Below are 14,771 nucleotides of genomic sequence, written 5' to 3'. Positions count from 1 at the left end.
AATTGATGTCTTAATCTAATGAACTGTCAAGGTTACCACAAAAACCTACTCACTTTTGTTTCCTTCTTCAATCTTGTTTAAAACTTCCATTAAAACTTAAAGCAAGCTGCACCTAAAATAGACAGAAAAGGTCCAAACTAAATGAAGCATACCTCAGTGTTTGTCCCAGGTCTGGTATCATGACCATGCTACTGAATGTGCTGCGGGTGTGAAGAAATTTGGCCAGCGGGTTTAAAGTTTAACCCTGTTTGTGGACTGACTCTCTGGCTGACTCCCAGCATGCTCACCCATTAGTTCCACTAACCTTTGGCCTACAAGTAATTATCTTTTTCTCGCTCTCCTTCTGTCTCTCTCCTTCTCTCCCTCTCCTTCTCTGTCTCTCTCTCTCTCTCTCTTCTCTCTCTCTCCTTTCTCTCTCTCTCTCTTCTCTAATTCTGTATTCCATCATGATCTATTTCTATTCTTCATCTCCTCTCCTTCTCTCCTTTCCTGCTCTCCTCTCCACAGAGCCTTTGACCTCTGTAGAACCTCCTCCGTCCTCCTCTAAACAGGGCAGTGGAACCTGCCTCAGACAACATCTACCTCATCCGTCCTCCTCTAAACAGGGCAGTGGAACCTGCCTCAGACAACATCTACCTCCTCCGTCCTCCTCTAAACAGGGCAGTGGAACCTGCCTCAGAACATCATCCACCCCCCCGGCCGCGACTGGGAGACCCATTGGGCAGCACACAATTGGCCCAGCATCGTCCGGGTTAGGGGAGGGTTTGGCCGGCAGGGATGTTCTTGTCCCATCGCGGAAAAGTGACTCCTGTGGCAGGCCGGGCTCAGTGCACGGTGACACGGTTACCAGGTGTACGGTGTTTCCTCCGACACATTGGTGCGGCTTGCTTCCGGGTTGGATGGGCATTGTGTCAAGAAGCAGTGCGGCTTGGTTGGGTTGTGTTTCAGAGGACACATGGCTCTCGACCTTCACCTCTCCCGAGTCTGTACGGGAGTTGCAGCGATGAGACAAGACTGTAACTACCAATTGGAAACCACGGAATTGGGGTGAAAAAAAGGGTGTAAAAAAAATTGAATAAAAAAATGAATAACTAAAAGAAGTCAAACATTACTAGTGTGTTTCCTATCAACTAAATATTTTGTTCAACAAATAAGAAATGAAACTGATCTACATACAGTTATATATTTGTTAAAAATATTTTAACACATTAAATAGCGTCATAACAGAAGACTGCTCTCTGCAGATAAGAAAACACACGTCCCAACACGTTATTTAAAATAACATTGAATCATCATCTTCTAACAAGCTTTACGTTTTAAGACTAAGCATTACCATAACACCCTGAGGCAGACACAACAGTTTGGACATCGGTGTCCATCTCCATTTCCTCTCTCCTGTTAAATCTCCATTTCCAATCTGTTGTTCAGTAGTTACTGTGGACGGATGGAGCGGAAGGCAAGACAGTGGAGAGCGGGTTAGCTGAGGCCAGGCAGACAGAGGCCCTGGCTAACGGGTCTAAGACATCTCAGAGTTAAACTAACTGGATTATCAGCCAGCCCAGCAGACAGGAACCACTCCCCTCCATGGCCTTCACCTCTCCAGACCTTAGTCCCATAATCCACCTCTTTACAGAGAGGCTGAAGCGCTAAATGACCTTAATTAGGTTGGTTGCTCTCCGTGATGGCCTTATCTGGGACCCGACATGATCAGGGCTTAGGTTTCATCCCAAATGGCACCCTATTCCCTATATAGTGCACCACTTAGTGCCATAGGGATCTTGTCAAAAGTAGTGCACTATATAGGGAATAGAGTGCCATTAGGGACAAACATTTGGTTATAAAGCCCTTTAGGTCATTGAATGTAGGCTAAATCCTACTACACCCTACAAAAGCAACTTGTTGTTGTAGGCTGCCCTGGTTCCAGTCCTGTGTGTCTGATAAGGAAGTGGCGAGACCCATTTGTGACTATTATAATGGTCGGCCATTGTGTTTCTGAACAGACGCGTGTGTGTGATTGTGTTGTGGAGTTGCCTGGGTCACCCTATCTGTCTGGGCTCAGTAATGACGGGATCATTTGGCTGTTGGCGATGTGGATTGTCGGGCGTCATTACGCGCGTGGGCGAGAGCACAAAGCGGATGTGATAGGTCATTTTAAATCGACGTCAGAGAAAATCTCTGACCCCTCTATAGTGCTCTGCCCTGGCAGGCTGTGTCATCATATCACTAGTCAGGGTATTGTAACGTTACAGGGGGAGAACAGAGAGGGTGCAGGGAGAGAGAGAAAGAGGGATAGCCGCTGAAAGAAAGGAGCAGGGAACAGCCGGTGATCTCTTTATACGGCTTAGCAGGACAATTTATTTAAATGACATACGGATGCAGAGAGTAAATGAGGTGACCTTCAACCCTAGGGTTATTGCCCTCTGTGTGTGTGATTGACAGCCTCTGTCATTGTGTAATAATGTTCCCAGGCATCTACAGATCCCCTTTTTCCCTATCCTCAATCTGTTCACAGATCATTTTTGTACATGGCGGTGGTGTGGAACATTTTTGATATATCCCTTATGCAAAGCAAACACACTTCATATCCACATTTCCTGCATTACATCATTACATCAGGATTATATTAAACTTGTACTTTTTCAAATAGATTCAATATGTCTTTCAGTAGCATGATTTCATTCCAAACCAAGGAGATAAGATCATTCAATAATTCAACACAGTCATTGTGAAACACATTCCAGTTCATGAAAATACATGATCATCAGCTGGACCCTATCATACAGCAGCTGAATCCTGAGACTGTAGAGGAATCACACATTACTATAATGACATAAGCCCAAGGGTTCTTTCCACATGATGTTTAGTGTAACAACGCTATAGATATGGGTGAGTGCATCAATATCTCCTTCTCTTTCCCCTTCTCTTCCCCTTCTCTTTTCCCCTTCTCGTGACATCTTTTGCCAGGAAAGCGGAGTCAACCAGAGGTTAGAACCTGGATTGAGACCCTTTGATGAGCAGGAGGTAAACGAACAGCAGTGAGAACGAGAGAGAGAAAGAAACAGAGACAGAGCGAGAGAGAGACAGAGACAGAGAGGGGGGAGAGCGAGGGAGACAGAGAGAGAGAGACAGAGAGAGAGAGGGCGAGAGAGAGGGAGAGAGAGAGACAGGGTTGAGAGAGAGAGGGTGGAGAAAGAGAGAGAGAGAGAGAGAGAGAGAGAGAGAGAGAGAGAGAGAGGGAGAGTGAGAGGGGGAGAGAGAGAGAGAGGGGAGAGAGAGGGGGAGAGAGGGGGCGAGAGAGAGAGGGGAGACAGGGAGAGAAAGAGAGAGAGAGAGAGAGAGAGAGAGAGAGAGAGGGGGATAGAGACAGAGAGAGAGAGGGAGAGAGGGGGAGAGAGATAGAGAGAGGGGGGAGAGAGGGGGAGAGAGAGGGAGAGAGAGGGGGAGAGAGAGAGAGAGAGAAAGGGGAGAGAGAGAGGGGGAGACAGGGAGAGAGAGATGGAGAGAGAGAGAGAGGGAGAGAGAGAGAGAGAGAGAGAGAGAGAGAGAGAGGGGGGAGAGAGAGGGAGAGAGAGGGGGAGAGAGAGAGGGAGAGAAAGGGGAGAGAGAGAGAGAGAGGGGGAGACAGGGAGAGAGAGATGGAGAGAGAGAGAACAAAATGGAATGATATTCGTATACTATGTTCTAATAGCAGCTATTATAACAATGGTCATTAAGACCCAGGGAGACCCAGGGAGACCCAGGGTGACCCAGGGTGATCCAGGGAGACCCAGGGAGATCCAGGGAGACCCAGGGAGATCCAGGGTGGCCCTGGGAGACCCAGGGAGACCCAAGGAGACCCAGGGAGACCCAGGGAGATCCAGGGAGACCCAAGGAGACCCAGGGAGAGGGGAACAGGGCAGCAGACCCACCCTGATGACCCCTGCTGCCATAGAGGGCAGGCTCAGGCAAGAGTCAGGGTAGCAGGGGCTCACCTCCTAGTCTGGCCCCCTGAACCCTCCATTCAGAGGTTGACACAACAGCCAGGCACCGCTGTGACCCGGTGGGTGTGACACTCAACCTTTGCCTTAACCTCCTGACCGCTGGTCACAGCTGCAGCTGGCCGGCCGCCTCAGACAGGGCAGAGGGGGAGAGAGGGAGATGAATGAAGAGAGGGCGGGAGAGAGAGATGGGGAGAGGAGAGAAGGAGAGTGAATGAGATGGAGGGGGGGGGGCAAGAAGATGGAGAAAGATGAAGAAAGGGAAAAGGCGAGGGAGAGAGGGAAATGATAGAGGGAGAGAGCCTGAGAGAAAGAAAGAAAGAAAGAAGAGGGAAGAGAGAGATAAAGATTGTGAAAAAGCACCAAAAACAAGACCAGCGGTGAGCGTGGACACATCAGATCTGATCACTTCTCCACTGTCAGATCAGAGGAGCAGGTCCAGGATTCATAGAGTCAGGCTGTGTGGGAAAATAACCCATGACCTCAGGGTCAAATCCTAACCAGGCTCAGAGCTGCTGCTTACAGCTCTCTGGATCTGAGCATGTGGATAATGCTGTCATTTTCTTGAATGAAGATAGCACACCATCGTCTCTCTATGGCCAGAATTGAGGCAGGGCTGGCAAGAGGAGTTGCCTCTAACCACAGATCAAGGATCAGATTATTTGATCATCAGTCCAATCCTTACTTGGCCTCGTACTACCATCCTGATTTCGCAAGCTTAGTAAAGTAGATTAGTAAAGTAGCTTAGTAAAGTAGCTGTATTTATTTCACCTTTATTTAACCAGGTAGGCTAGTTGAGAACAAGTTCTCATTTGCAACTGCAACCTGAAGTAAAGTAGCTGTAGTAAAGTAGCTGTAGTAAAGTAGATGTAGTAAATTAACTGTAGTAAAGTAGATGTAGTAAATTAGCTGTAGTAAAGTAGCTGTAGTAAAGTAGCTGTAGTAAAGTAGATGTAGTAAATTAACTGTAGTAAAGTAGCTGTAGTAAAGTAGCTGTAGTAAAGTAGATGTAGTAAATTAACTGTAGTAAAGTAGCTGTAGTAAAGTAAATGTCGTATAGTAGTTGTAGTAAAGTAGCTGTAGTAAAGTAGCTGTAGTAAAGTAGATGTAGTAAAGTAGCTGTAGTTAAGTAGCTGTAGTTAAGTAGCTGTAGTCAAGTAGCTGTAGTAAAGTAGCTGTTGTAAAGTAGCTGTAGTAAAGTATATGTAGTAAAGTAGTTGTAGTAAAGTAGATGTAGTAAAGTAGCTGTAGTAAAGTAGCTGTAGTAAAGTAGATGTAGTAAAGAAGCTGTAGTAAAGTAGTTGTAGTAAAGTAGCTGTAGTAATGTACAGTTGAAGTCAGAAGTTTATATACACTCAGGTTGGAGTCATTAAAACTCGTTTTTTAACCACTCCACAAATTTCTTGTAAACAAACTATAGTTTTGGCAAGTCGGTTAGGACATCTACTTCGTGCATGACACAAGTAATTTTTCCAACAATTGTTTACAGACAGATTATTTCACTTATTATTTCACTGGATCACAATTCCAGTGGGTCAGAAGTTTACATACACTAAGTTGACTGTGCTTTTAAACAGTTTGGAAAATTCCAGAGAATGATGTCATGGCTTTAGAAGCTTCTGATAGGCTAATTGACATAATTTCAGTCAATTGGAAGTAAACCTGTGGATGTATTTCAAGGCCTACCTTCAAACTCAGTGCCACTTTGCTTGACATCATGGGAAAATCAAAAGAAATCAGACAAGACCTCAGAAAAACAATTGTAGCCCTCCACAAGTCTGGTTCATCCTTGGGAGAAATTTCCAAATGCCTGAAGGTACCACATTCATCTGTACAAACAATAGTACGCAAGTATAAACACCATGGGACCACGCAGCCGTCATACCGCTCAGGAAGGAGACGTGTTCTGTCTCCTAGAGATGAACGTACTTTGGTGTGAAAAGTGCAAATCAATCCCAGAACAACAGCAAAGGACCTTGTGAAGATGCTAGAGGAAACGGGTACAAAAGTATCTATATCCACAGTAAAACGAGTCCTATATCGACATAACCTGAAAGGCCGCTCAGCAAGGAAGAAGCCACTGCTCCAAAACCGCCATAAAAAAGCCAGACTACGGTTTGCAACTGCACATGGGGACAAAGATCATACTTTTTGGAGAAATGTCCTCTGGTCTGATGAAACAAAAATAGAACTGTTTGGCCATTATGACCATCGTTATGTTTGGAGGAAAAAGGGGGAGGCTTGCAAGCCGAAGAACACCATCCCAACCGTGAAGCACGGGGGTGGCAGCATCATGTTGTGGGGGTGCTTTGCTGCAGGAGGGACTGGTGCACTTCACAAAATAGATGGCATCATGAGGAGAGAAAATTATGTGGATATATTGAAGCAACATCTCAAGACATCAGTCAGGAAGTTAAAAGTTGGTCGCAAATGGGTCTTCCAAATGGACAATGACCCCAAGCATACTTCCAAAGTTGTGGCAAAATGGCTTAAGGACAACAAAGTCAAGGTATTGGAGTGGCCATCACAAAGCCCTGACCACAATCCCATAGAAAATTTGTGGGCAGAACTGAAAAAGCGTGTGTGAGCAAGGAGGCCTACAAACCTGACTCAGTTACACCAGTTCTGTCAGGAGGAATGGGCCAAAATTCACCCAACTTATTGTAGAGAGCTTGTGGAAGGCTACCCGAAACGTTTGACCCAAGTTAAACAATTTAAAGGCAATGCTACAAAATACTAATTGAGTGTTTGTAAACGTCTGACCCACTGGGAATGTGATGAAAGATATAAAAGCTGAAATAAATCATTCTCTCTACTATTATTTTGACATTTCGCATTCTTAAAATAAAGTGGTGATCCTAACTGACCTAATACAGGGAACTTTTACTAGGATTACATGTCAGGAATTGTGAAAAACTGAGTTTAAATGTATTTGGCTAAGGTGTATGTAAACTTCCAACTTCAACTGTAGATGTAGTAAAGTAGCTGTAGTAATGTAGATGTAGTAAAGTAGCTGTACTAAAGTAGCTGTAGTAAAGTATATGTAGTAAAGTATATATAGTAAAGTAGCTGTAGTAATGTAGATGTAGTAAAGTAGATGTAGTAAAGTAGATGTGGAAAAGTAGATGTAGTAAAGTAGAGGTAGTAAAGTAGCTGTAGTAAAGTAGTTATAGTAAAGTAGCTGTAGTAAAGTAGATGTAGTAAAGTAGCGGTAGTAAAGTAGCGGTAGTAAAGTAGCTGTAGTAAAGTAGGTGTAGTAAAGTAGATGTAGTAAAGTAGATGTAGTAAAGTAGCTGTAGTAAAGTAGCTGTAGTAAAGTAGATGTAGTAAAGTAGCTGTAGTAAAGTAGGTGTAGTAAAGTAGCTGTAGTACAGTAGGTGTAGTAAAGTAGATGTAGTAAAGTAGCTGTAGTAAAGTAGCTGTAGTAAAACATATTTTATGTAAACTCGCGAGATCAGGATGGTAGTACGAGGCTAATCCTAACTCTCAAATCCCAATTTCATCCTAACCATTTTTGGAGGATAATATCTGACCCTGTACCAGAAGTTAGGACCAATGTCCCAGAAGCTGACCTCAGCTCAGTCAGAGTACAGTCTCCTCCCTCCTGCACTCCATGGCCTCCAGCGTGGCCTTCAGGGCCCCGATCTGGGTCATGTGACGATCTGACATTGCTGACACCTGACTCTCCAGCCTCCACAGCTTCTCCCTGTACTTCCTGCGAGCGTTCCGGTACGACCCTGTGGCCTTGCTGCAAAACAGAGACAGATGGCTGTCAGAGCCACTCACTAAGTTTATTGATTGATTGAATTGATTAGCTAATTAAAAGTTACAGGATGCTCTAGCCAGAGACAACATTATAAAACAGAGAAAGATGGCTGTCAGAGTCATGCGAAACCGGATTTAACTCCAGCTCTAATCTAGCTAACATCTGACTCCATTTATCAGCTGCACATCAATACCTTGAATAACTGAATCAGGTGTTTTAGTGTAGGGATACAGCAAGAAACCTGCACACCCACTCGCTCTCTGTATGTCAAAGAGATACTATAGAGAGCGAACTGGAAGTAGTCATAGAGGTAGGTAGTGGACAGGAAGTGGTCATATAAGAAGGAAGTGTGTTTCCTGGTTACCTGTGAGCTTGTGCGAGCCGAGCCATCTGCTCATCATTGTCTCTCTTGCGAGAGGAGCTGTCGGAGAGAACCAAGTCCAGAGACTCCCTCACCGCCGACACCCTCCTCTTCAGCACCTGCTCCCTGGGAGAGCCCAACACCAAAACCACAACACAGGGGTGACTTTACTGTTCCACAAAGCTTCGTAATGGATGTGGTCCTTCATTTCCCTCAACATGACGACCCAGCCCCATTACTGCAAGTAAAGCAGGGTGCATTTTTTAAGTATTTGAACAAGGCCTGAGGCACAACAAAACACTCTCTCATTCCACACACACCCAACTTCAAGGACCCTCAGTGCTGATCTGGAAGGTATAACCCCCCCAACAGTAAGCCCCAGTAGACAGCCAGTAACAATTTACATCCTCAGTCTGCATTTCTCCTGATACCGTTCCTAAGCAACAGTCTAACACCCGGCAACAGATGCCCTGAGAGATGGCCTGTATGGGCTGAAGTGATTCTGATCAGCTGAATACCTCTTTGTAAGTACACACACACACACACACACACACACACACACACACACACACACACACACACACACACACACACACACACACACACACACACACACACACACACACACACACACACACACACACACACACACACACACACACACACTACAGAAGACCTTTTAAGACCTTTTGTTTAAGATACATGCTCAATGCAAGTAAAGCTAGTACCCCATGATGATAAACATGCCTTTAGGGTACAGTCAGTTAAGGACTTCTTTTCTCGTTATACATTCTATATTCAATGTAAAGTACCAATACTATATGTCTACAAACAGATAGGCCTCCAGGGAAGGTTGTGATCTGGCGGAGAGACACAGCTAGTTTGGATCCCTGAACCCGTCACTGGGAATTGTGCTCCAGAGTTCTATTTGTCCTCAGTGTTCTGAGAATGTCCCTTAGAGAACATTCCAGAGCAGTAACATTTGGGTAATGTTACTTTGACCTTGATTCATGGAGCAATTTTTCTTTGACATTGTTTGGAACATTTCTGGAACTTCACACTTGACTACAAAGTAGTGTCATCTTAAAATGTTATCCCATAACCTGGAAACCATATGAAAATATTCCCTTATATATTTTTTTAAGTGTTTCTGACCGTTGCAGGACAGCCTGTAGCTCTCGAAGGATGGTGCGGTTTTGAGGCCCAGGGATGTCTCCATCGCTGCTTAGCTTATCCTCGTTCTCAGAAGTCCTCTGGAACACACAACAGGCAAATAGATGACAGGTAATTAGATCCTCATTAGCTTGTAGCGTGCTAAGCTGTATATCCCTCTGATGCAATATGGTGTCATAGGTCATCTACAATAACAGCAACAGAAACACATTGGGCCTGTGTCATTGAACACATGACTTCAGTTAAAGTTAAAGGATGCGATTAAGGGGGAATTCCCAGACCAGGGTTTGAACCTGCTACACAACAGACGCAAAGCATTGGTAAGATGTAGTGATTCTACAGACAGACAGACAGACAGACAGACAGACAGACAGGGAAGGGAGGGAGGAGGGAGGGAGGGAGGGAGGGAGGGAGGGGAGGAGGGAGGGAGGGGCTACCCGTCTATTATTTATAATTTTTTGGTACATTGTTTGTTGTTTAAACAATAGAAAACATACACATGTAAACAGCATACAGACAGACGCACACCAACATCAACAACATCACACCTGCCCAGACCCACCTGCTCACACCCTGCCCAGACCCACCTGCCCAGACCCACCTGCTCACACCCAGCCCAGACCCACCTGCCCAGACCCACCTGCTCACACCCTGCCCAGACCCACCTGCCCAGACCCACCTGCTCACACCCTGCCCAGACCCACCTGCCCAGACCCACCTGCTCACACCCTGCCCAGACCCACCTGCCCAGACCCACCTGCTCACACCCTGCCCAGACCCACCTGCCCAGACCCACCTGCTCACACCCTGCCCAGACCCACCTGCCCAGACCCACCTGCTCACACCCCCATCTCCAGCTCCTGCATCACTCTCCACCACATGACCTCAAACTGCACCATTTTGTTTCTCTCCGTCGCCCACAAACTTTCAACATTTAGATAATAAAGCATGTGACCTTTCCGTTGTGTTAACGATGGAGGATTGGTTGATTTCCACTTAAGTACACGTTTTTCCAAGATTATTGACGAGAAATTCAGATTTTAAATCATCTCTGTAGGTCTAATAAATCACTGTGTTTATTTCATGAAAACCACCTTCAAATATATATTTTTTATAATGTATTTCCCTGAGCCTCCTTTTGAAATGCTCAGACTAATTCTGTGGGTGTTGGTACATTTTCACAACTCCTAGTACAAAACTCATAACAGATCATTAAAAAGGCAGTTATTTCAAAACTATACGCATATTTTCAATTGACTAAGTACAACACACACAATCATAAAGTTACTTTTCTACCAAACGTAATCAGTGTTTCATCTGGAAATACACAGTTCACATTACAAGACATATCAAGTAATTATATAAAGTAATTTCCTTTCGGCATGCTCACATTACTTTTTATAGAATTGTCTTGTCATTTGTTCAAATGCATTTTACTATTACTTAATCACACTGCTCTTAATAAATCATTTATGCCTATAGATTTTAAAGTAGTTTGTCTACTACAGATTGAGAACTACATAATGAAAATGTATGTTTGTAAAGTATAAAGAATTTAAGTATGATATATACTGTAAAGTATTATTATGATATTGACAAGAGATGAGATGCACTGTATGTTACAAATGGCCTGTACAGTAAACATGTATCCAACATGAAGTTGCTGGGGTCTTCTTGATAGAGGGTTTCACACCGCTTTACTAAAACTGCATTGGCCAATACTGTACTGTAACACCATAATATATGTAATTTACATAGCAGACGTCACACTTTATCCAAAGTGATAACAATACATTGTCCTATTTGACCCCAGTGGGAATCGAACCCACAACTCTGGTGTTTCTAGTGCTATGCTCTTACTAATTGAGCCAGACAGGTCCACAAGTACAATACAATACGGTAAAATATAAATATAGGATTACTATACATGTGAAAGGATCATGTTTTCCATCCCCAATGAGCCACCCTCCTTCTGGCCATTGATGAGGCACACGATGATGACATCAATTCAGACCAATGTCAAGCTTGGATTCGCCATGCCGAAAGGTTTTCCCCCCAGCTGCGTGAACAATGAGGACATTTACTGCGATATCGATGAGAACCTATGGCCAAAGGCTCAAGACAAGCTTGATGCAAATCAGTGCCTGCTAAATGTTATGTTTCTTTTCTTTCATTACATTTCATTTGATTACAGTACATCTATGCTGTAATGATATTGGAACAGTACATTTACTTTTCGCATCAATGATTGTGAAAGACGTCTTCAAGTATCCCACCTTGGATCACACACGGCATAGAGATGATGGAAATTGGATTTTCAGTCAATGTTGATGGGTAGTGCCTAAAGTGCTGTAATTTACAGCACTGTGGCATATTAAATTCAAAGGTCAATTTTGAGACACGTACTGTATCTTGCCTATTGGATTAACTGGTTGTTATATCAACTAAATTGAGATGTTAACGTTGTTGTGTTTTGGTGATTTACATCAATGTTCTCATGGTATTTTACAGTAAACTTATATTTTGGATCAATGGTTGTGTAGTGAAAGATGTCTCCAAACAAAAGGAACGCACAATAAAAGGCTTTGAATATAAGACTTGCTGCATTACAAGTATTACCAGCCTGGTCTCATAGACTAGATGTAATATAGTACATGTAAATCCAGGGGACTGGAATTAGTATGATATATTTTGTTTGGTATGGTCACATGAGACAGATGGTTACTTAAGTAGGGTGGTCAGGGTTGATGGGTGAGCTTATAACGCGAACCCAAAGGTTAAGAGTTCAAATCTCATCACGGACAACTTTAGCATATTTTGCTAATTAGCAACTTTTAAACTACTTTCTATTTTTTAGCTACTTTGCAACTCCTTAGGGTTACAGTTAGGGGAAGGGTTAGCTAGGGTTAGGAGGATACATATGCAAGTAAAAGATGACTGGTCATTGATCAGAAGAATCAGATCAGATTGTGATGTCCTGCTACCTGCTGTTCTGTCCTGCCCTCTATCTCCTCAGTGAGGCTCTCAGGTGGTTAGGTTAAGGTTAAATTAAAGTTAGGGATAGGTTAGGGTTGTTACCTGCTGTTCTGTCCTCCTGTCCGCTATCTCCTCAGCGAGGCTCTCAGAGATCAGGGCTCCAGCTGCATCCTGGGCCTTCTGGGCCATTAGACTCCAGTCCAGACACCTCCGCTCCTTCTCCGTCAGACGGATTAAACCTCGCAGCTCCGACATCTCCTCCTGTATAATAGATCATATAATAATGGATTCCCTTCAGCAGACGCTTTTATCCAAAGCGTCTTGTCTTACAGTCAGTCAGTCATACATGTTTTACCTATGGGTGGTCCCGGGAATAGACCCCACTATCGTGACAATGCAAGCGTCACACTCTACCAACTGAGATAAAGAGGTTCACAAAGATAAGACATGACCACCTAGTCAAGCTCAGACATTTCTCGAAGACACACTAGTTGTTAGTGAATGATTCCTTTTAGGTCGAGACAAAAAAAGTGGGTCGAGACTATAAATATTGGTTTTGTTTTTTTGTGCATCAGAGGAAGCTTCCAAAGGGCTCACAGCATAAAAAAAGGTGTTAAGACAAGCACTAATATAGACTCAATTGGTCCGTCCAGAAATATCTGTCTGGAAATAGCTGTCTGGAAATATCTGCCTCTATAAATAGTTTGGCCTCTCCTGGCTATATGCAAATGAAGATGAATTAAGCAGCCTTCTGAATTTAAACAACTCAATTATTCTTCTGAAATGATTATTCTGATTCCACACCATGGTTCTGGGCTATGCTCATTACACTGTGATTATTTTGTTCATATCTTCATCTCTGGATCTTACAGTCTACTACTGTGTAGTTGCTTGTAAAACAAAAAAGACAGTCATTGTATCTCTCTTTGATCAAAACTATACACACCATGTATATAGCAAAGTTATAGTTATACTGTTGGATAATCAAAGACAGAAATAGTCTGTGCAAAATTAGAGTATTCAGATTCATATTTCATGAATTGAATGTAAAGCCGACACAGTACAGTAAAGTGTATAGTACAATATATATCACCCACCCTGACAGTGACCAGGTCATAGAGCAGAACAGCCTTCTCTCTCTTGGTGCTCTGGGGGTTGGAGGTGTCCTGGCCCCCCTGTGCTCCGCGGCTCCCTCTAAGCCCAGCCAGGGTGCCTGTATCTGGGCTGAGATTCCCCTCTCCCCCAGGCCCTGGCTTAGGGACACACACTGCTGCCCTGTCGTGCTTCAACCGCTCAATACGCTCCCGAATGTCCGCCTCGCACCCCTCTACCTCGGACCCCCTGTGGTGAGAGTAGGTCGTGTTTTATCAGACAATGTTTTGATGTTGTTTCAGTTTTAAATGTTTGTCAATGTTATTGCATGAAGCCAAAGGGAGATGTCCACATGTTGTGGACAATAACAGTTTTTCTATTATAGTCAGAAAATGCTATTTGATCTGCCACAGACAGACCTGGCTGGATAATAAAGATGGAACCTGGTCTGGATGTGTGTTTCTGTCTCAACAGCACCCCCTGGTGTTGAGAAGGAGGTTGACAACTCCTCAGTTCTCAGACTCCTAAGGGACGGCCTGGGACTTTTGGCCTGCTGACTCTCCATGACCGGGCCTGGGAAGAGGAATTAACTGCTATGAGTGTGTGTGTGTGTGTGTGTGTGTGAGTGTGTGTGTGTGTGCGTGTGTGTGTGTGTGTGTGTGTGTGTGTGTGTGTGTGTGTGTGTGTGTGTGTGTGTGTGTGTGTGTGTGTGTGTGTGTGTGTGTGTGTGTGTGTGTGTGTGTGTGTGTGAGTTAGCCACCTGCTGTGTGTCTCCAGTGTGGTATGACCTGCTGTCTCCTGCCCTCGTACACAGACAGTAACTCACTGTAGGCCTCCTCACACTCCTCGCTGTCGATCAAACAGGGAAAACGTTTCATCAGTATATATAGCAGCAGCATAACACTCTCAAAGCACATGGTCATAGAGGAACAGGTGTCACCACGGAATGTATGTAAATGTAACACAGATGTAGGTTACAGTGCTACATAACCTCCCCAGGCTCCATTGCTACCACATATGTTTGCTAGAGAAAGAGCCGGCTGGTGGACGTAGCGTACGACTCCAAACACCATCATCAAGTTCACTGACGACATGACCGGCGGTAGGACTGATCAACGATGACGAAGAAGGCAGCCAACAGGGAGGAGGTCCGAGACCTGGAACTGTGCTGCCAGGACAACAACCTCTCCCTCAACGTCAGAAAGACGAAGGAGCTGATGGTGGACTACAGGAAACGTAAGGGGCGAGCACGCCCCTCATCCACAGCGATGGTGCTGTGGTGGAGCAGGTCTTACACATTCGAGTTCCTCAATGTGTCCACATCACTGAGAAATGAACATGGTCCACACAGTTGTGAAGAAGGCACGACAATGCCTCTTCCCCCTCAGGAGGCTGAAAAGATTCACCATGGGCCCTGAGATCCTCA

General features: G+C 44.4%; 1 protein-coding gene across 4 annotated transcripts in view; it reads right to left on the bottom strand.

The window, feature by feature from the left end:
- Positions 1-2,327: 2,327 nt before the first annotated feature.
- The window catches only part of ushbp1 (Usher syndrome 1C binding protein 1), a 28,143-nt gene continuing 15,699 nt past the window's right edge, over positions 2,328-14,771 (bottom strand). Inside the window, exons 8-16 of one of the 4 annotated variants that reach the window (XR_001318616.2) lie at positions 14,106-14,194; positions 13,765-13,918; positions 13,351-13,594; positions 12,356-12,514; positions 9,260-9,357; positions 8,108-8,230; positions 7,550-7,725; positions 3,972-4,280; positions 2,328-3,005 (exon numbers count right to left, since the gene is read on the bottom strand). Coding sequence is in view for 3 of the 4 variants with exons in the window: in XM_014123585.2 (XP_013979060.1) it covers positions 7,560-7,725; positions 8,108-8,230; positions 9,260-9,357; positions 12,356-12,514; positions 13,351-13,594; positions 13,765-13,918; positions 14,106-14,194 (1,033 nt within the window). In the remaining variant the exon portion in view is untranslated. Of the gene's footprint in view, positions 3,006-3,532; positions 4,281-7,549; positions 7,726-8,107; positions 8,231-9,259; positions 9,358-12,355; positions 12,515-13,350; positions 13,595-13,764; positions 13,919-14,105; positions 14,195-14,771 lie in introns of those variants that run through there. The other 3 variants (XM_014123585.2, XM_014123584.2, XM_014123586.2) reach the window with 3 other exon arrangements.

This window comes from Salmo salar, chromosome ssa10 (genome assembly GCF_905237065.1).
Source record: "Salmo salar chromosome ssa10, Ssal_v3.1, whole genome shotgun sequence".
Taxonomy (NCBI): Eukaryota; Metazoa; Chordata; class Actinopteri; order Salmoniformes; family Salmonidae; genus Salmo; species Salmo salar.
Note: the sequence above shows the minus strand (reverse complement) of the source record. Positions and strands in the feature narration are given on the sequence as shown.